Here is a 23043-nt window from a genome sequence, read left to right as displayed (position 1 = left end):
AAATAGACCAAGTCTATGGTATATAAAGGATGTATGTCTTGCATTATACACAATTATTTTTAATATTAAATTAATATATCTTACCACTAAATTAAATTTAATATAATTGAAAATAAATTTATGAATGGTACAAAACTACTAATTTATTTGCGCATATTAGACAAAGCTTTATAAACAATCATTCACATTAACAGTATTTTAACAAGACAGAGTAATCCAATAAATTGTCACAGCTGCATTCAAAACATAAATTATCACACTTAAATAAATACCTTAATAATAATACAAATACAAAGACCTGCAAATAAACCCTACTACTACTACATTGCCTCAACTCAACCTCAGGTATTATCAATTGAGCATCATTATTTATTATTGGCCCCTAATTGGCAAATTGGATCTCCCCGTTATTATTGTTGGCACCCTTATTATTTGACTTCCCTCTGAATTTCCCAAAAGACCCTTCCATTTCTTCAAGGGTCTTGCCCTGTGTTTCAGGAAGCAATGTATAGAAAAAGATCCATCCACAAGCTGCAATTCCACCAAACAGAAAGAATGCCCCTCCAATGCTTATCTTATCAGACAAGGACAAAAACGTCATTGAAATTATCCCACTTGTCACCCTATTCCCCACCACCCCTGCAGACGCACCCTGAGCGCGTAGCCTCAACGGAAAAATCTCAGAACTATAAACCCAAGTAATGGGACCCGCACCAATGGAAAAAGTTGCCACGTAAGACAAAACAGATGCAATACTCAATCCAACGGCCCACATTTGTCTCACGCGCGAATGATCCACAGCCGTTAAACTCACCGCTAGAGTTAACAATGAAATCACCATTCCACCAACACTAGATAACAATAACGGTCTTCGCCCGACCCGGTCCAACAAAAAAGTAGCGACCAAGATGAAAACGGTTTTCGCCAATCCAACGGCTACAGTTGCAAGTAACTGTTCCGTATCAGATTCTAACCCAGCTTTACGAAAAATCGTAGGACTATACAAAACAACAGCGTCTATACCCGAAGCCTGTTGAAAAAAGTGAATACCAAGAGCAGCAATAACAATGTGACGCACTGCGGGTGTAGGATAAACAAACAACTCTTTCCACACAGTAGTACCCTCTCTCTCGTTGGTTTTCTTTACTGAAACGACGTCGTCGTTGCAGTTTTCGGGAATTCCAGCCGCGGCTTTGATTTCACTGAGTCGAAGCTGAGCCTCTTGTTCTGAGTCAGAGGTTTTGTTGAGTACTTTTATAGCGTCTCCGAGTCTTCCTTTCATGACAAGCCAACGAGGTGACTCAGGCATGGCTAGTACTCCAACGGCTAAGATTACTGAAGGAATTGCTCCTATTCCGAGCATCACTCTCCACCCTAATCTAAGTGAAAGCTTAGAAAATCCATAGTTTGAAATGTATCCAAGTAATATCCCTCCATTGATGAATACCTGATATAACACACGCACTTTATTATTGTAAGACAAAAGATCAATTAAGTAACTTTTGTTTTTGTTAATTACTACTACTAATACATTAGCTAGGTTCATTGTAGACCAGGTACCAGGTACGTACGTACATAGTTATTCAATGAAGTTAAAAAAAAAGTGAACAAGTGAATTGTTTTTTTATAATAAGGATAAGAGGGAGTACTATATATTACTATTAGGTACCTCAGGGAAGGAGGTGAGGAAGCCGCGAGAGGAAGCGGGGGATACTTCGGCGGTGTAGACAGGGGCGATCATGAGAGCGTAGCCGATGCCAATACCAGCGATGAAACGAGCAAACATGAGAAAGGCAAAGTTGGGAGAGAATCCCATGAGGAGTGCGCCTGCGAAGAAGATGGAGCCGGCAAGGACGATGGTGTAACGGCGACCAATCCAATCAGAGGTTCGACCGGCGAGGCAGGAACCTATTAAGGAGAAAAGGTTGATGATGCCTACGAGGATTTCGATTTGGACATCAGATAGTTTGAGGTCTCTTTTTATGTATATCACTGCCCCACTCATCACCCCGATATCTGCATAGTATTAGTATAACATATATACATGTAGTTAGTTAATGTCCATACATTTTCATGCATGCTCATCCATGTACTATCTAGTGTATATTTGAAATCAATATTTTGATGAAATTAGTGTCACTGCAACAATTTTTTATTTTTTTTTGAAGGAAGTGTCACCGTAACTTTGTTGAACTCTAATGTGTAGTTTTTACTTTTTACCAAAATTAATGTTGTTAAACTCACCGTCAATTCAAATATGCATTTAGCTAATATAAAATAATAGTAGTTTCCCAAGAGGGAATGAAACTTATGTGTTGATCTATATGAAGAAATTAATCTAGGGTTGGGTTTGGAAAAGTAGTAAGCATAAACTTAGCCAATGAAAATTGTGATTTATTATCTTGTTATGTATCAATATGTATAGAGTGGAATATATACATTATGTAGTCACTACTTACCATAACCAAGTAAAATGGAAGTCATGGAAGCCAATATAGCACAGGCGAAAGCAAACTTGTTTGATTCAGGTTTCTTTTGAGGATTGAAATCCTCCAGAGACTTCTGAGCTACTGTGTTTCCCTCCGCCATAATTCTTAATTAGTTATATAACACAATTGGATTGAATTAATATATATCCCAGTACTGCACAAAGAGGCTGATCAAACAGAAAACACTAGATCAGAGAAAGAGAAAAATGTCGTTAATTTGATACTTGATAGTGATATATAGCTAGATACGTGCATGCATGTATATATAATGAGAATTAGACAACAGGTTTGATAGATAAATAGATAGATGGAGTTTGATCAGCTTGTAAATAATGCTGAACCAAAGACGCAGCTTATATAGACATTGTAAAGTCTCCATTCTCTCAGAAACGTCCTTGTCATGGTGTCTCTTGTCCACTTAAGACTATGTGATATATATGCATTATGTTGCAATAATTTATAATAATGGGGTTGGCTAAAATTGTTCATGTTATTATAGTCTCATTCACGAGACCAATTGACGGTCGATTAATGGACAAGTTGATGTTTGGTAGACCACTGAGAACTATTAACATTTTAATGTTGAGAATGAAAGTACATAGTCCCTCTAATTATTAAAACTTTTACAAAGAAATTTTTACAATTAAGAGAGAATTTATCATGAAAGAGATATTGTCATGTGTTATATATGAAATCAGAGATATCTTCAAAAAAATTCGCATCAAAATATTTTCAAATTTTTATATGTGCACAACAAAGTTTCTTAAGTGTAAATTTTTTTATTTGGTTATGGCAAGTAGTGTAGTGAAACATTTTACTTAGGTTATGAAATGTGTTGTTTCATTTTCAAGTCAAGGACACATCTTATGTTTTGAAATGTGTTGTTAATAAATTTCTTTCATTTTTTAAAACCTTTGTGCGCATACATATAAACCCTAAACACATAATTTCAAGTTTTTATACGTGCAAGAAGTTTCTTAGTTTTTTCCGTTTACCTTTATATGATATGATATTTCAATCTTTTTTATACCTAGCCGCATTGGCGGATCTAATATATGGCTTGATGTGGCTATAAGCACACTAATTTTTTTTTTTTTTTACATATGAAGGATACCTATGAGAATAAAATGTTATATGAAGGAATTCTATAAGAATAAAATGGTATAGGACGTTTATGATTCATTTTGATCAAATTAGCAATGTTAGGGTTACAAATGGACTTGGACTAATAAAATTAGCCTAAATAAAATTACTAAAAGGCTTAAATAGGCAAACCGTCCCTGTAATTTGGGCGAGTTTTGATTTTCGTCCCTGTAAAAAAAAAAATTAAAAAACATCCCTGTAAAAAAAAATTTGTTTTAAAAAGGTCCCTGGCCCCACCCAAACGTTGAAGTGGCATGGTTTTGGCCACGTGGCAGTTGCTGACTGTGCAACATTTGCCACGTGGCTTGCCACATAATATTAAATTTTAAAAAATCTTTTAAAAAATCTGAAAATTGTTTTTTTAAATTAAAAAATATGAAAATAATTTTAAAAAATAAAAAAATCCTAAAAATATTTTAAAAAAATTTCCGATTATAAAATTTTAAAAAATATAATTTTTTGAAATATGAAAAAAATGGAAAAATTATATAATTTTTTAAAATCAGAATATATAATTTCGAAAATTATTAAAAAAACTGATTTTTTTTTAAAATCATAATATTAATTTCGAAAAAATCTGATTATATATTTTTTAAAATTATGTGAAAATAATCTGATTATATATTTTCATAAAAAATCATAATGCGTTTAAAAAATCTGAATGTATAAATTAAAAAAATTATTTTTTCGAAAATTCTTTTTTAAATTAACAAAATCTGAAAATAAATTTAAAAATCATATAAAAATTCGAAAAAAAATCTGGAAAAAAATTTCGTAAAAAAAGTGTTAAAATTAAAAATTTTGAAAAAAAAGTGAAAATTAAATTTTCAAAAATTATTTTTTTTAATTTGAAAATTAATTAGTAGAATATATATTAATTTTTAATATTATTTTCACATTTTTTTAATTTAAAAAAAATTTCAGAATTTTGAAAAAAATAATTTAATTGAAAATCGAAAATTTAATTTTCAGTTTTTTTTCCGATTTTTAAATTTTTTTATGATTTTTAAATCTATTTTCGGATTTTTTAATTTAAAAAAAGAATTTTTAGAATTTTGAAAAAAAATAAACAAAATTTAATTATGTGGCATGCCACGTCAGCGCCACGTGGCAAAAGTTGCACAATCAGCAACTGCCACGTGGCCAAAACCATGCCAGCACATACTAGAAGTGGGGCCAGGGACCTTTTTAAAACAAATTTTTTTTTACAGGGATGTAATTAAATTTTTTTTTTTTTACAGGGACGAAAATCAAAACGCGCCCAAATTACAGGGACGGTTTGCCTATTTAAGCCTTACTAAAATCGTTATTTTAGGTGAAATAATAATACATAATTTTTAATTTCATTGGACAAATTTTTTGACACTATTATTTTAGCCACACCAAACAACAACAAAAAAATACTTCGGATGTAATTAGAAAAAATCTTGTTAATATTGTAAAAGCTAATTAGACACGTAAAAGACCTCTAATTTTGTTGCTAGTTGGTAAAGGGCTGCAATTCAAATTTTGCTTTAAACCTCTAGATATTTATCCGACCAGCCTATATAAGAAAACGGGATTATATATCGAATATGAAAAGGAGAAATTCTTGTGTAGGAACGAATCTAACTATCATTCTTACAAACAACAAATTAAAACATGACACGTCACTTTTTTTTCTTTTAACCATGATTGGGGGTGGAGAATACTAACCGCAAATAATGGTGGAGAGAGAGGAGGAGCAGTTATTTTTCATTTACTCAAATTATTTTAAAATAAAACAATGATGTATCATGTTTTAATTTGTTGTTTGTAAGAATGATACGTTAGGTTCGTTCCTGCACAAGAATTTCTCTATGAAAAGTGTTTCTCCTATTCCGATCATCAAATATTCAAATGTATCTTATAACTGGTAGTGAGCAACTTGTTTCTTTTAAGATTACAATTGGTGTATATGATCTATCTACATAATTTTTATAATATCCTTTCATTTTGTTCAGTCATTAGTAGTGATACAATAAAATATTAATAAGCGTATCCATAATCCAGCTATAAGATCAGTTGCTGGGATAGATGGACTGCTTAGTTCTAGTTGGCGAAAAGAAAAAGAAAAATTTCAACTGGTACTATGTTTAATTGTTTAGCTGTGATAAAACCAAAAAAGAGAAGGCAGGATCGATCCACTTTAAAAAGCAAGATCAAGTTAATATATTTGACATGATAACAAAACATTTAGGGGGTCCGTTTGATGGTCAGGATAAGGAGGCAGGATAGGATAACCATATCATATCCTATTCAAATCTTCCGTTTGACGCACCAAATGGATATGATAAATTAAACCTTTAATTAATCATATCCTGTCAAGCCTTTGTATTTCCTATCCTAAGTATAAGCTGGGTTAGAAATATCATATCCCCTTTTTCTATTTTGCCCACACTCTACCCGAAACAACTTGGAATCTGTCTTTTCTCCTCCTCTACGTTGGCCTACCTCGCCCCCTCCATCTTCATCTTAATCGCTCATCATCTTCTTCCTTTTTTTTTAAATATTGTTGTGATTTTTTTGCCCTGAATATTTGATTTATTAGGTTGATTGTAACCCTAATTTTATATCGAAAGAGAGACGGTAAAAATATTCCTTAAAATTTCCATCGTATGATGTTGAAATTGTTGCTCCTAACAACCGCTTCTTTCTCTTCTTCACGTTCAATTGGAAATTGCTTTCTAATTTATCCACCAATAAAATAAAATAAATCAATCATACCAACTCAAATAAAATAATATTCTCCACCGATTGAACATTGGATTTAGCATCTAGTTATTATCCATCCTTAATTTTTCTTTCTTAATTTTCTTTGTGATAATCTTGCAGATACTTGTTTTTAATAAAAATGAAAATTTATATATAATTCCACTGATTTCTTTTAACATAATTGCTTTGGGGAAGAAACAAATATTGAGGGAATGCAACGAATATTGAGGATGAAACGAATATTGAAGAAGATGATATTTCTAATGTTATTTTATTAAGATCGAGTTTTCCGAAGAAGAAGATAACAAGGATAATTTTGTCATTTTATTATGATTTATATCCTATCAGGTTATTATCAAGTTATGCATCAAACATATGATATGATAGTGTTTATCTTGTCTATATCATATCCTATCGTTATCATGTTTCATATCATATCCTGCCTTTATCATATCCTGACCATCAAACGGCCCCTAACGTGATTAGTTATGTGTGCTTATATAACCGTAAGATACACATCAACATCTACCTTTAAAACCCCTCCAAAAAAAAACTACCTTCAAAACTTTTTTACATGAGCTGTATGTGTCACACAATTTTTTATCCCCACCGTCCGAAATTAAATAATAGCTGAGATCATTTTGAACTATTTTGGGTATTGTTTGATCGGTATCATTCGATTTCAATTAATAAACGACTGAGATTGTAAACTGTTCGTAATTATTTCATTGTTTTACCGCAATAGATCATGATTTGGAGAAATATCATGGACCTCCTACATATAATTTATGGTAAACATTATCTACCACTAACATCAATTTCGTGAAAGACAGCGAAGGTCGTAAATTTACTCAACTTCACAACTAGCCCTCTGTTGTCCACCGGTGGCGCACGGTGGTTGTTCGGTCAATTTTCCAACGATCTGCGGTGATGCTCCGGTGACCGGTCAACTCCGACATTGACCACCACCTATAATAAAATAATATTAAATAATATTATAATTATATATTAAATTAATAAATAATATTTAAATATTAAAAAAATTTGTCAGATTTTTTATTAAATTATTTTTATTTTATCAAATATATCAGTATTAAAATAAAAAATATTAATATTATTTGAAATTATCCGTTGGACTTTATTTTTTTAAGGAGGTGATCCAATGAATTTTTGAAATAAGGTGAATGAATCTAAACCAATCTATTAAAAAAAATTGTTTGATGGATGGATTGGATGGATATGAATCTCATGGATCATATTGCCACCCCTAATTTGTACCACCATTTTGTGATAATTTTTTTTCTCACTTCTTGTTGGTCAAAAACAATGCAAAAAAAATGAAGAGAGGACAAGAACATAATATGAGTACGAAATATCAGCGCCACAAACTCTCAACCTCTGCATAATGTACATCAACCTGTAAATCATATCCAAGTGGATCAACTTCGGTCACTAGTTTCTCCAAGGCACACTTGGCAATCTTGATTGCCTTACAAACTGCGCTGCATCATGTTTGTTTGTGGTATCTGCAACGTACCTACAATACATGTGCAAGAGTTCTAAAAGCTTTTTGGATCTTCAATTATGATGAGACTAAATATAGCAAAATATTTGACTTACAAATGAACTTAACGGGTATTTGAATCTTGAGGAAATCGCAGTGCCATCATATATTGCCACATAAAAGCTCTATTTTATAGTTTCAACAATAAAATTACATCAAATTTTTTCAAAAGGTCAATGTTAATGTTCTTGTTCTTATAGTATTATGTTGAGACTTGAGAGTAAGAATCAATCTCAACCTCTTATTACAGTAAAGCTCTTTCAATGTCTTTTTCAAGAAGATTAAGAAATTACTATAATACAACATATATTACTCTATTCCCCACAAAATCTTTGTACCAAAAAAAGTGTCACTGTTGTGGGGAAGAGTATTAGGTCATTTTATCTAACATATATTAGTGCTGCAACTCATTTTAACAAACAATCAAATACCTTTGGGTCATCATTTTCGTCACGATGATCATATCTTGGTCATGAAGATGATTTCAAATCCAAACTTATAATTGTTGGTTCCTAACTTAGGTACGTACTATGGACATGGTAGCAGTATACCCCATTACCGTTTACTATTCACATCATAGTTAGAAGCTAACTCATGAACTCTAGCATGGGGACCAAAAATCCAATAACAAATGTACATGCGAGGAAAAAAATTGACTATAATTTCTTTGCTGTTAGAGAATATGTTGGTTACATTTGTGTTATATATTTGGACATGTGTCATGGTGGTGGTGGAAAAGTACGCATGTTTGGTGCTGATTTTATTTTGGCCTGAGTGATACATCAATGTAGTGGTGGACCTGTTTCTTTGGGGGGTTTAACATCTTTTTCAAAAGGAGGGACGCAACACAATAACTTTGCTTATAGCTTATGAATTATGATTATGATTATGATGATCACTTTCATATGGAGTTTGGAATTTTATGTGAATGTACCTCTCCTACTCCCCTAATATAGGCAATCTGCCTTTTTTCCAGTAAATAGGTACACCAGCCAAATCAACTAGAATCATATCATATATTTGTGTGTGTCGCTACTCGCATGTAATATGATTATGAAGCCTCAACAAATAAAATAGGTCAGGAAAAAATAGCCTTAGAATAATGTGGATCATATATTATCCACAAAATAAAAAAAAGGGTTAAATGCATTTTTAGTATCAAGTTACGATTGTGTAATTTTGGCCACCAACTTTTTGAATGTTTTTGGTCCTTCGTAATTTTTCTTTTGTAATTTGATATTGTCCGCTAATTTTTCCTAAAATTATGCTCCAGTAACATCATTTATCTACACTTTGTATTTAACTTTCTCTTCTTGGATAAGGTGAATGTGCTACATAAAATACAATGTCTTTAACTTGTGTTTGATTTTAGCTCATGCCATATTTGCTCTCTTTTGTTATTTATATGCTTTGTCAAAAAAAAAAAAAGACTCTTTTTTGTGCTAAATACACGGGATTTAGCCCCAATACACAACAAGCACTTTTTTTTAGTAACACAAGACCTTTTTATGTCTTAAACAAATGTTGCACTTGCTCTTTCAAGGGTCAAAAATGCAAATAAAACTATATGAAAAAAAAAATTAATTTTCAACAAAAAATGCAATAGTCCTTTAAAACAAAACAAAAATGTAGTAATAGTTGTTCGGCCTTCCGTTCCGTGTATCATTATCCTTTTAATTAAACTTTTTCGATTCAATTCAATGAACTCCCTAGATGAAAAAGTAATTATTATATGAGGACTGCTATTTCTAGCGAGGCATTACTTCACGAACTTATCAAGAAGAGTAAATGGCGTTGGATTCTCATTTGGTGGCATAAACGAGTGGTTGATATAGATTATGGATTATGCTATAATACCTCATGGATTTGGATATAACTGCTCGTGGTAGATTCGCGAGAAAAACGTTCGCTACAAGAAGCATTACTCTTATTATATTTTGTTATTGTCAAAGCGAGATTTTATATATTTTTAATATAGAGTATTTTTTTTTTGTGATAATCCTCCGGTTCTTAGGGAAAATGGACATTGGTAATTTGGTGTTGGTCGAAAGGTAAGTAAAGTCTTACCAATAATTGTTCCATCCAAAAATTATGCTCAAGTTCTCTAAATTGCATGTGGTTGTTGTGAAATCAACCTTATTACCGTAATCATCACCATCGTTACGCCTTCCTTCAATTTTAACAATGTGGGCAAAGGAGAGTTGTCTTCTTGTTCAGGTCAACAATACGTAATGCAGTGGGCACAATCACAGTCTCCCCGTCGTGAATTCGTCAATCGCCGCCATTTTTTTTGTTCCATGCTTCGTGTGTGCGTTGTGGATTGAATAAATAACGAGTAAATAGGCAATTACCCACCCCCCCCCCCCCCCGAAATTGTAAGTTTCGTCAATTACCCCCCCTGACATTAACAAAACTTCAATTACCCTCATGAAATTGCACAACGTTAATCAATTTACCCCCTTCGTCAAATTCTTCTGTTAGTCAACATGACGTTTTGCAAATACCCCCTGAAGTTTTGCACTTATGTGCAAAATGTCCCTTGAACTTGAAAATTTATATATTTTTTTCTTATACTTGACTCAAAGGATATTAAATGTAAATAATTAACAGTTAGTTTTATGTTGGGTCGATTCCCATCACATTATTCTGCACCATAATCGAAATTTATTTGTTTGATCAATTTATTTGATGTTTTCTTTCTTTTTTGATAGCAAATCTTGTTAATTTTTGAACTACTCATTAACCATTTTTGTCGTATGGTATGATGAGTAGCTGTTTACTATTGATCTCAAATGCTCCAAAAACATAATCTATATCTATCTATATGCATAAAAGGAACACAAAAACCCTATCCAATCCAAACAATGGCCATGAGCTTCATGAATGGAAATTGTAAACAAACACAAATGGAAATAAACAAATGGACAGATGAGAATGGCACCATAATCAACTTGTAAAGGAAGATCAATAAGTCAAAGGTGAAATCACAATGATGATACACATGTCATTGATAAAATTTAATAATTCTATTCCAAGAACTTAAGAGGAGACATAAAGCTGACTGATAATTATTTGTCTTTAATAAGAAAAAAATATAAAAAATTTCAAGTTCGGGGGGCATTTTGCAAATAAGTGCAAAACTTCAGGGGGTATTTGCAAAACGTCATGTTGACTAACAGAAGAATTTGACGGATGGGGTAAATTGATTAACTTTGTGCAATTTCAGGGGGGTGATTGAAGTTTTGTTAATGTCAGGAGATAATTGACGAAACTTACAATTTTTGGGGGTAATTGCCTATTTACTGAATAAATAACTTATTCACCATGAAAGATAGAAGGGTTAATTATGTTTCTAGTCCCTATAAAATAGCGACCTTGTAAGTTTAGTCCCTACTTAATTTTAATAGCATTTTTAGTCCCTAATTTTGTTTTTCTGCACTGAGTATTAGTCCCTACTCAATTCAAATTTGTTTAATTTATGCTTAAACTCTTAAATTTTTGAACAATTTTTTGCAGACATGTTTAGAACATTACTAAAAGTTCGTCCGCAAAAAATTATTGCAAAATTTGATTTCTACATCCAGATTTTATTACTTTTTATCTTTAACTTTTGTCGTTTTAAAAAATTCATATTTAATTCATTTCATGTCAGAAAATTCTAAATTTTAGTAAACGAACCTTTCATAGTGTTCTAATCTTGTCTCAAAAAAATCGTTCAAAAATTTAAGAGTTTAAGGATAATTAATCAAACTTTGTTTTAGCAGGGACTAAAATTATAAGTAAATTTTTTTTTATAGGGACTAAAAATGCTATTAAAATTAAGTAGGGACTAAACTTACAAGGTCGCTATTTTATAGGGACTAGAAACATAATTAACCCAAGATAGAATAGAATGAACATGTTTTGTTTTGTTCAAGGGAGGATTGGGTATTTGGGCTGAATAAATGTTTATGGTCTCAGAGTTTAAATTTAGGGCACATGTTTTCTACACCCCACCACCCGAGGATATTTTAGCTCTAATAGCATGGATTTGGCTTGTTTGTTTAATGGAATGTTACATGTGACTTGATCGCGAGACTCCGTTAAATATAAAGACATTATTCTTAAAGTATATGTAGTCAAGCTTTAATATGAATCGGGATAGTAATAAATCTTTGGGACTGCTATGTATGTAGACTGATGACCACCTCTCACGGGTCATGAAAACAAGATATTAAATTTATACATAGGTATAACATTCTCTTAAACCTAAAACCACTATGATCCTTAGGTGTGGACTCATGTGATTTATTGTCATACAAACGTTGTATGTAACAAGATAATTATAACGTGTGTTAATAGATACTTGATGAATCATATTGAGAGGCATGAGTATCCTATACAGGATTTACCAATTCTGCACAACATGAGAAATATATGTAGGCCTCTTGGTGATTTATGATTATAAAAACTCATGGTCATGCCGAACTAAGTCAATATGAGACTGGGGCAGATCCTAGTCAATATGGTGTGTCTAAAATAATAGTGTAAATTTTTTGTTTGCCAAAGGAAATTAAATTGTGTACTATTTCACCCAAAATAACAATCTTCACTGTTTTAGTTGAGTTAGTTGTATCAGTTCAAGTCCATCTGTAACTTTAACATTTCATTCTTATAGACATCTTATATACATATTAAAAAAATCGGGAAAATTTTGGTGTGGCTATAGACATCCTATATGATAGATCCGCCCATGATATGAGTTATTTGACTTATTTGTTACTCGGTATAGTTCAAAATAAATAAAAGGGCGACACAATATATACATCGTGGTCGATACAAATATAAGAGAAAATAGGTAATTATACACATGATAGTTATAAAAAAATCGACGGATCACATGATATTCTCGTCACTTGGGTGACATCAACGTATTGATGGATGCATATAGTTGTTCGTAATATTCAATATATATATGATTTAATATTATCGCCAACGTTACGAGAATCTACAAGGTCACACAACGGACAAATAGGCGAGAGAAAATAAATAAATAAACAAGACTTATTCATTAATTAATAACAAAGATGTGATGTTTTTTTTTTTTAGGGAGCAAAGATGTGATGTTAAAATTGTTTCAAAATACATATCTTATTTAAATTGGATTTAAATCAAATCAAAGGTTCTGTCAAAAAAAATAAATCAAAGATATGGTTTTAAAATTGTTTAAAAAAGATATATTTTGGATTCAAATAAAATTAAATATATGGTTTTGAAATTGTTTCAAAAGGATATATTTTGGATTTAAATAAAATTAAATATATGATTTCAAAATTATTTCAAAAGATTCTATCAAAAAAATGTTTCAAAAGATATATTTTGGATTTAAATAAAATCAATACATGGTTTTGAAATTGTTTCAAAAGATATAGATTTTATTTAAAAATATTTAAAAATATCTAAGAGGTGTACATATGTGAGTCAATAAATAGAATTCACATGGTTCTGAAAATCATACCACTTTCAAGAAACCCTAATCTCTCTGAAGCTCTTATTGACTTGACTAGCACCGATCACCCAATCATCAGAGAAGGTTTGTTCGTGTAGACCGAGTAGAGACATCGTTATTTTGCTTTACTCGTGATCGAAAACGTTTCAACGACAAGATTTTTGCACTTCAAGAGGTAATATTCTTATAACTGATTCATGACAAGTTCATATTGATCTAAAGAAGGAAAATATAATTTTAATTATCCGTCACGTTTTATACACTGATTTCCTTTCAATTTCTTTATGAACTTCTCCTTTATAGCTTTCATCCTCAAGTGCTCCTTTTATATTTATTTATTTTTTGGTAAGAAAGCTAACAAACAACAGAAAAAAGAAAAACAGAAAGCAGGAAGAAAAAACAGCAATCAAGCTCTAGGGAACAAAGTTCCCATGGCATCAGCTCTAAGCAGATGGAGAACGAAGTCAGAATCTGATGACGCTCCTAGCTTGACCACGAAGTCAGCACATTGATTACCCTCCCTGAGAGTGTGTTGGATAATGAAATTGCGAGAGGCCATGACATCTTTGATATCTTGAATAATCACTGCATAAGCGTGGTACTTGGAAGTGTGTACCTGTGATGAGGTTAACGGATAATTTAGAGTCCGTGTAGCAAACCAAATCTTCCAGCCCCATATCTAGTGCTAGCCTCAGACCTTTGAAGATAGCCATGAGTTCAGCCAGAAGAATACAAGTCGATCTAGGGAGGTAACCGGAGAAGCCTGAGAGAAAGGACCCTACGCTGGTCCGGAGTAAACCACCATAACCTGCACGGATTGGAGAACCCAAACAGCTCCCGTCAACGTTGAGTATATGATAGTGGTGATTGTTATTGTTCCATCGAACCAAGAAATCAACATTGCCGTCCTGCTGAAAGCTCTTTTATATTATATCTGCAGAATTTTGAATATGGATGCATACCCGAGTGATGGACCAAGTTTCTGTGTTGAAACACGCCTGATTGCGGTGTCTCCATAACCACCATAATGTTGTGAGGAAAATAGTTCGACGGGAGCCTTTGGAGCCGGTTTTGATCCACTCTTGAGCACAATTTGGAGAGAAAAAATCTTGGTTAGCGAAACCAAATTTCTGCCAAATGACACAAGAGAATCTGCAGTCACGAACACAATGCATGCAGATTTCTTCTCCCTCACCGCATCTTCCACAAGTTGCTGAAGTTGTGATGTGTCTATGATGGAGCAAAGATAAAGTCGGAACCGCGTCATGACAAGCTAGCCAAATAAAGAATTTGAATTTCTCCGGTACCTGCAAACTCCAAATTCAAGACCAAGAAAAATGCGGAGTAATAACGTTGGCTGGTTCCATGAGGGAGAGAAGCCAAGAGTAACCACTTTTAGTGGAGTAAACGCCATTTTTGTTATGACTCCAAATAAAAGCATCTTCAACCGTGATATTGAAATTAGTGTGAAAATGATTAATGGTGTCCGTGACAGGCTGCGGAGGAGAAGTGTAGAGAGCATCCGTGTGTTGACCGGTGAAAGTTAACACATCTTTAACTGTGAGGTGAGCGTCGTGAATGTCAATAATAGGGACTAAAGAACTTATTCGGTAGCATATTTATATGACAAGGAAAAAAACTTATTTGGTAGCATATTTTCTCAATAACTTATTGCTTAATTTTACTAGCTATAGTTTATTTTGATTAGTTATTTCAATTATTTTATAACTTATATATTTTCTTTCAATTTTACCCTCGTTATATTATTTGAAAAAAAAACTATATTACTTAAACATTTTTTTGTGTCATTTTATATTTATAAGTTAATTCACCGTTATTTTAACGTTAAAAACTATTTTGACTAACAAAATGTACAATCAAAAACTACTTTAGAACTTTGATATATTGAAAAACTATTGACTACTCGTTATACATTCAGAGATCAAAATGGTTATTCCCTTTAATTTTATCGAACACTATAAATTTAATCAATTAGTGTATTCAATATAGCGTAATAATAGATAATTTTGCTTTACCCCAAATATTTTTCTAACTACACAAAAAGGGTAAAAATATGTGTTGAGAGAGAAAAGAAATGAAGAATGAAAGTAGGGATAAAATAGTAAAATTGAAATGGAAGAAACGAAGGATCCCGAGAAAGAGAAAGAGAAAGAAGAGTGAGCCGTGGAGAGGTGGAGCTGCTGAGTGCTGATACTCAAAAACGGCGTTTGTGATAAACCCAAACAAACAATTCGTCACACACACACACACACACGTGACTCACCCAATTATCCATTCTGAGTTTTCATTGAATCATTATTCAATGTTATGATATGATATGATATGATAACCGCGTTACTCTAATTAATTCTCTGATTCATTCAATTAATTAATTATTCTTCTCTCTGCAATTCTCTCGCATTCTCAACAAGGTACACTACACTACCGTCGTCGTTTCTCTTTCTCATTTGTTTGTTTATTTATTTACTTGTTTGTTTGTTTGTTTGTGACTAATAATAATAATAATAATAAACCCTTTACAAAACCCTACTTACTCAGACAGAAATCAATGGAGGGTCATGAAATGGATCTCGTTCAGAATGCTGCTGCTGCTGCTGCTGATCAACAAATGCTTGATCAACCTGCTGCTGCTGCTGCTGATGACACAAAAGTCAATTCTACCCTCACTCCTCAACTTGAACAACAACAACAACAACCAAAACCTAAAGTTAAGAACGTTACAGAAGTCAATAATAACAATGCTGGCGAGGTAGTGACTACTTTCTCTTTGATTTCATTATTTTATTATTATAAGAACCATTCTTTTGAATACATTTTTATTGTTATCTTATTATGCAGATGGCTGCTTATGATGAAGCCGGTACGCCTATGGAGCGAGAAGCCTTTATGAAAGAGCTCGAGCATTTCTACAGATCGAGGTCCTTGGAATTCAAGCCTCCCAAGTTTTATCAAGTCCCATTGAATTGCCTCAAGTATGTATTATATAAAATCCCTTCAAATTGTTTGTTACAATAATTCCTTTTTCTCGCAAGTATTTTCAAATGGTTCAAGTGCGTCTGAGTTGTTAGTCCCACATCAACTGTGAATTGGCGGCTAAATGCTGAATATATAAGGGAGGTTAGATTACCCATATACCTAATGCCGTAAGGTTTTAGGTGGAGATGTGGGTGGTGTCTTCCTCTCTTGTGGTTCTGAAGTATTAGCCCGTTATTGCTCTCCGTAACGTATACTAGTTTTGAATTTTTTTTTTTTTTTTTATTAACTGTTCTGATCTGATAGCGGACTGCTTATTTTCTCATCGGCTGCAGGTTATGGAGAGCTGTTATCAGACTAGGTGGCTATGAAGTGGTACTGATCCATTTGCTTCATTATTGCTCATTCTTTGCATGCTTATAGCCCATCACCGTAGTTTTTTGCATTTTATAGTTTTAACAATGCTGTCAGAGATATACATTTCCCAATAAGAACGCATGGTGCAGTTGGTGTAAATTGTATTTGTTGCTCATGATTGTCGTCTGTCCGATACCTGTGTTGCCCTAAAGTTATATTTTTTAATAAAAAAAAAAAAGAGAGATATACATTTCCCATCTAGCGTGATAAGACTTGGTTGTTGTCGTCTGAGAACATATCATTATATTCTAGTTTGTTTGGTATTCTTCATTTTTATTTCATTTAGTGCTATATGTTTTGGGATCTTTATTTAGTTCTCTTATGTTTTTGGCCATTTTCATTTTAATAATACTTTGTTTTTGCCTGTTCAAAAATAAATAACTGACAATATTCACCGAATATATGTAGGTAACTGCATCGAAGTTGTGGCGGTCAGTAGGAGAGTCTTTCCACCCTCCCAAGTAAGGACTAGATATATTATTGTTCAGTAGTTCTTAATAAGCAAAGCCCGTCATCTCGCATTTCTGCTGTTTACTTTGATTTAGTTTTGTACTCTTCTGAGTTGTGCTCATAACTAGTTGTTATGGACATACATAATTCAGTCTCTGAAAGATAAAAACTTTCAATAATTCACTTAAAGACAGAGATCCCTTTGCTGTTCATTATCTTACTGAATACATTCTCTACCACAGGACTTGCACTACAGTCTCATGGACGTTTAGAATCTTTTATGAGAAGGTAACATTTATGTTTCATTAGTTTATGCTTATTAAATAGATACAATTCATAATCTGTATCAACGAGAGACAATGTGCATCAGTTTCGGTGTGAATTTGGAAAAAGTGTCTTCTGCCTCTATATCACCATCTCATGGCATGAGTTGTCCTTGTGACAGAACTTCTGGATTGCACTGAAAATGAAACCAAGATTTTCTGTTATTACATGCTTTTCTGTCCTGTACTATTTCAAGTGTGACTTTTGTTTTGTTGCCTTTTCTAGCCACTTGCCTGATCTTCTGTTTCCTTTGTGTCTGATGTCTGAAAAATCTCAATTTGTGCAGGCACTTTTAGAGTATGAAAAGCATAAGAGAGAGATTGGGGAGTTACAGCTCCCCGTCGGATCACTCCATCAACCATCGAGTGTGGAAAAAGAGGTTTGTATATTGCTCTTTGCCCCCCTCTGGTTATATGATTTCATGTCTACGTATAGGTAATTTTAGATAAACAAGATCCTCTATTTTCCTTTGTCGTGGAATGGGTTTGATTCTTCGGTTATACTCATATCTTGCATTGGAAACAGAAGTTGAGGTGTAAAGCAAAAACTCTTCACATTACTGGATTTGAACATAACTGCTAGAATAAAAACAACAAATTTTATATGTTTACTTGATAGAGTAAAAAAAGAAATATTTCAGAATCATACTTTTGTTTTCTTTAGCACAGTTAAGCGGAAAAGATAAGGAACTGAATGGGTTTTTGTTTATGATCAGGGCATTGAATGATAACTTGATGTACCTTGATAGATAGATAGATAGATAAGAAACAGAAGCCCAAAAAATGGCTCATAAGTTTTTCATCAATAAAAGCTACTTCTCTTTAATGCATTTGTTATTAAATATTAGAGGAACATACTGTGAACTTTCATGTGTACTAGAGGGCCTACATTTTACAAACGCCAACGAATACCTAGAAATGAAAAACTTGTTATGATACATTTAAAATAGTTTCTTTGAAACTGACAATTGGCAACAACATCCAAGTTGGAGATAAGTCATTGGCTTGTGTCTCAAATTCTTCATATGTCTTTGATAATAATACTGACTTTAAGAAACAAAGGAAAGGAGAAACCAATAGAGTAGCCAACAGTGCTGGATATCACATCCATTACTGGCCATGCTGATAAATGCAGATGGGTGTGGGTGTTGACTAAAACCCTCAAACTGTAAAGCCTCTTGTCTAGACCGCTGGTTATCTCCGGCAAAATGAAAAGCAAGGAGAGTGTTGAAATGATGAATTTCTTTTGTAGACCGCTGTTTATCAGGCTCCAGGCTCAGGTAGGGCGCGGAGGGATGCGGCTGCACGTGCAATGCAAGGTTGGCATGCTCAGCGCCTTATGGGATACGGCGAGGTTCCTGAGTCAGCTGTTAAGGTCTGTTGGGATCTTTGAATTTCTATTCCCCTTATTGTCATTTGTTGTGTTTATACATTGGTTTGATGTTTCAATCACTTGACCTCTTTGTATTTTCTTGCACAGGACAAGAACTTCAATCCCACACCAAAACGTGAAAAGAACCTAAAAAATATCGGTATGCTCATTACAATCAACATTGACTATCCTATAACTTACTTGCATCATAATTTCTTCGTTGCTTCAATGAATTAGGTGTGATCAACAAACAAAGAACACCGTCTGGTATGGATGACAGAGCTGCAAACATAGAAGGAGACAGGCAGTTAAGTTACTGGTCTTTTCTATCAATTGAAATATAATATAATTTATATCTGTTTCACTGTTGGTTTCTCCATCTACTATCTTTTATTTCACTTTATTGACCCCCATGTGAGTTCCCTTCATTATAACAAGTTTCGTTAATCAACAAGAGCATCATAATATCATAATTGTTCAAAATTAATCAATAATTGTGTTTTTTATTAGATTTATTGTTTTACCGCAAAATAAAATAAAGAATTAACCAGAGCGATTTTGTGCATCCCCCCACCCATTGGTACTGCCCCTGTCCATATGTTATTCAGGTCCTTGGAGACTGCTCTTAAGGTTTCTGTAATTCCATCTTTCCTCCCCTACTATTTTGTGAATCAATACACAGAGCAAATGTGGATTGGGGATGCTTTGATATTTTGCATGATGTCAGTGTGGATACCATCTATATTACTGACACCACAATCCATTTAACCATTAATAATTCCTACTTGAAATCTGAAATAATTGAGAGGCAGCTGTTAAGAGTCTCATATTGGATAAGATAAGGCTTGAAAATGCGTTTACAGGTAGGAGGCATCCCTTTCTATAATCCGGTTTTGTAGGTATGAGTTAGACCCTCTATAAGCTGATTTTGTAGGGATGGGTTAGACCCAACCAAATTCCAAGGTGGCATCAAAGTCTATCCAAGATGCTTTGGGTCATCTGTTATCGGGTTACTTGGGTCACCCTCCAAATTCAAAGTGCATCATTAAAGTTTTGTATTTCTAATAAGTAATAACCATAGCTAAATGATTTTCATCTGGTAGGTTGGTCACAGCAGTAGTGGACATTGGACCCCCAGCTGATTGGGTGAAGATCAATGTGCGGGAAACGGTCAGTCGGTTTGGTTTTTCTCTTTACCCAATTCATGTCCTTTAATGTATCATAATTGCAGAATTGTTTCCTTTAAATTGATTTTTTTTTTTTTTTTTACAATTGTTTGCTATATCCATGTCCAGAAGGATTGTTTTGAAGTATATGCTCTAGTTCCTGGGCTCCTTCGTGAAGAGGTAACCTCTGTAGTTCCGTTATCTTTATCCTTTGTTATTTTTGTGCTGGTAAAACTTACTTAATATTAAGGTACCTAGTTCTATTGAATCAAAAATATGTCGGTTTGTCTATAAAGCCTAGCGCAACTAGCGATGCCGAAATTACTAGGTTGGACAACTTCACCCAGGTTCAAACCCGGTACCTCACAGTTGTGACTGTGAGTTTTAGTGGTGCTTACCACTTCGCCTACATACCCCAAAAAAAAAATGTCGGTTTTCATTGCCGAGTCTTAATTACCTAAAAATCACTGGTAATAAAAAACTTGGCAAATGCTTAAATTATTGCAATATATTATAGGTTTTGATTCTTAAGCTTAGATGTATAACGTAGGATGTGCAAAGAAACACTTTTTACTATTTTTCTAACAAACACTTTTTACTGAGCTGTTTTGGCTGTTGGATTCATTTTCGTGAGAAATGCTTCCACCATAGTTTTGTATGTGTTGGAAGTAATTTGATGACATGACCTTGATGGCATTGTCATGTTAAAAAATTAGTCCCTACTTGTATTTCATGATCCAAAAAAAATCTTTTCAGGGGTTTTCTCTAAAGTGAACAAGAGTGGACTTAATTTTATGCCATTGTGTTCATAATCGCTCAATTATTTAAGGATGGATGTTTTCACTTGCTTAGTTTTGGAGAGAGTGTCATTTAAGAGTGTGTGTGTTTTTTCCTTTATGATTTTTCCTTCCTTGGTTTATGTTTTTATTACGATTGATTGAATGAATCCAGGTACGGGTCCAATCCGATCCAGTTGGACGACTTGTTATAACTGGTATGCCAGAAAATGCTGACAATCCATGGGGTATTACCCCCTTCAAAAAGGTAACTCTATCTTCTCTCAACAAATACCTTGATATATTTACTATTTTCATCTGGATATCACAATGTTAACAGTAGCAGTAGAATTTATCACGTTAGTACAACAATATTATCACAGTAGAATTTATCACATTAGTACAACAATATTAAATATTAGCTTGGCTTGTGATTTGAAAATGGGTAAATGAAATTAGCTGGTTTTTTTTTTCCAGGTTGTGAACTTACCTGCGAGAATTGATCCACTCCAAACATCTGCTGTTGTTAGTTTGCATGGTCGACTATTTGTACGCGTTCCTTTCGAGCAGGGAGCTGTGTGAATTTTCCTCCCCGGAAAATGATTGGTTTCTCGCATATTCTCAAAAGGAGTAAAAAAATTATAGACAGTGAAAGCATGGTTATGCTAGGAACTAGTCTAGCCCTGTTGGTTTAGTTAAAACTATCGACGAACTTTACTATCAATGATTTATTCTCTCTAGGTAAAATACCAAATGCACTGGTGCAATATGCTTGGTTTTCATGAGAAAACGATTTTTTTTACGTTGTTGAACTTCGCTTGTGCTACTCTTAAGAAAAAACATGATTGCAGCAAATAATCAAACAAATTAGGTCGTATGAATTACATATTCAATAGCGAGAACAAGAAACAGAGGTGAGAAACATATATGCATGTGACCTCTTAGTTAATTTTTTAAACCGTTACATTATAAACGGCTGATCTAATTTGTTTTTAATAACAAATACTAATATTTTGTAAAAAGAAAATAACAAATTGGTATTTTTCTCCTCGTGAGAACTTGAACTCCTCAACTTCTTTAATGACTTAAATCAATTGACCTACCCACCCAAGGCCTCAATTGTATGTTTTAGAAAATTGCTTTTCTGACATAAGAAACTTTCTAAAAACACAAGTATAATACCAATTTGCTCTCAAAGGTAGTTAACTACCGTTGGGAGATACGACAACAGTTAACTACAGCTGAGGCTAGCGGTAGTTAACTGCCGCTACAGCCAGCGGTAGTTAACTGCTGTTGCGTTCCTGGTTCAAATTCCAGCAGCTTTCTCCTCTTTTTCCCCACATTTGAACATGTTTATACATACTATTTTGAACACATTTTTTCACTCATTTTCATCCAATTTCAAATGCATCAATATAAAAGGTACGCAATAATTTTAACATGATAATAATAAAATGTAAAAAATAATATAAAATGTACGAACGTAAATGTCATAGAAATATCACATGGTACAAATAATGTCATAATAATACATCTCCATCATCAAAGTCAAAATGTACATAAAAAAGCCTAATGATCAACCCTGCTGCCTACGATGCCTATGCCCCCTGCGCTGCCTGACAATCTGATACATAAGGGCAGGGCGACCAGTACTGCCAATCCGGATTATCTCCTGCACCAGCTCCTCTTTAGTCATCTCGGCGCTCATGGCCACATCATTATCAGCTATCTGCACGCTATCAGCTGTCTGTTTGCATGTGTTTCTGTAAACCAGAAACTGAGTTGCTGGGTTGTTTTAAGTTCAGGAACGCAGCGGTAGTTAACTGCTGCCGGTTTGACCAACGGTAGTTAACTACCGTCGGGGGCAATTTTGTACTTTCCATGTGTTATTGGGAAGATATTGAAGTCAGAAAAGCAATTTTTTATGTTTTAATTGAACATCAATATGCAAATCATAAGTTTCTGCTCTTCATGGCCATAGGCATTTGAACACAACTTTTCAGATGTAGTGTTTGCAAAGGACCATCAAATTCACTGAATCTGAATCCACTAGAGGGAGAATCACACTCTCCCAATCATCTGACCTTCACTGTCTCATAAGTTAATTGTCAATCCTCCCGCACTCATC

The 23043-nt window shown here is 33.5% G+C and overlaps 2 protein-coding genes and 1 long non-coding RNA gene across 4 annotated transcripts; 1 reads left to right on the top strand and 2 right to left on the bottom strand.

Moving 5' to 3' along the window:
• Positions 1-212: 212 nt before the first annotated feature.
• Positions 213-2816, bottom strand: LOC146943134 (polyol transporter 5-like). The gene is made up of 3 exons (XM_085757209.1): positions 2460-2816; positions 1670-2016; positions 213-1447 (listed from the first exon to the last, which is right to left on the bottom strand). Exons 1-3 carry the CDS (start codon positions 2587-2589, stop codon positions 383-385), a joined length of 1542 nt encoding a protein of 513 aa, XP_085613335.1. The 5' UTR covers positions 2590-2816; the 3' UTR covers positions 213-382.
• A 4188-nt stretch (positions 2817-7004) lies between these two features.
• LOC146943133 (uncharacterized) lies at positions 7005-8106 on the bottom strand. Its single transcript, XR_015033579.1, has 3 exons — positions 7986-8106; positions 7762-7902; positions 7005-7334 (listed from the first exon to the last, which is right to left on the bottom strand). It is a non-coding gene; the product is annotated as an uncharacterized LOC146943133 (long non-coding RNA).
• Positions 8107-15562: 7456 nt separating this feature from the next.
• Positions 15563-21808, top strand: LOC146943132 (AT-rich interactive domain-containing protein 5-like). Of its 2 annotated transcripts, none has more exons than XM_085757208.1 (14): positions 15563-15849; positions 15981-16187; positions 16277-16410; positions 16747-16786; positions 17237-17289; positions 17521-17566; positions 17889-17981; positions 18854-18976; positions 19082-19133; positions 19211-19280; positions 20077-20143; positions 20269-20319; positions 21091-21183; positions 21393-21808. In XM_085757208.1, exons 2-14 carry the CDS (start codon positions 15987-15989, stop codon positions 21495-21497), a joined length of 1128 nt encoding a protein of 375 aa, XP_085613334.1. In that variant the 5' UTR covers positions 15563-15849; positions 15981-15986; the 3' UTR covers positions 21498-21808. The 2 variants fall into 2 exon arrangements, with proteins under 2 accessions (XP_085613334.1, XP_085613333.1); XM_085757207.1 differs by having other exon boundaries at positions 15977-16187.
• Positions 21809-23043: the final 1235 nt, after the last annotated feature.

The sequence above is a fragment of the Medicago sativa genome, chromosome 3 (assembly GCF_051527215.1).
Source record: "Medicago sativa cultivar Bolivia chromosome 3, Bolivia_mono, whole genome shotgun sequence".
Taxonomy (NCBI): domain Eukaryota; kingdom Viridiplantae; phylum Streptophyta; class Magnoliopsida; order Fabales; family Fabaceae; genus Medicago; species Medicago sativa.
Note: the sequence above shows the minus strand (reverse complement) of the source record. Positions and strands in the feature narration are given on the sequence as shown.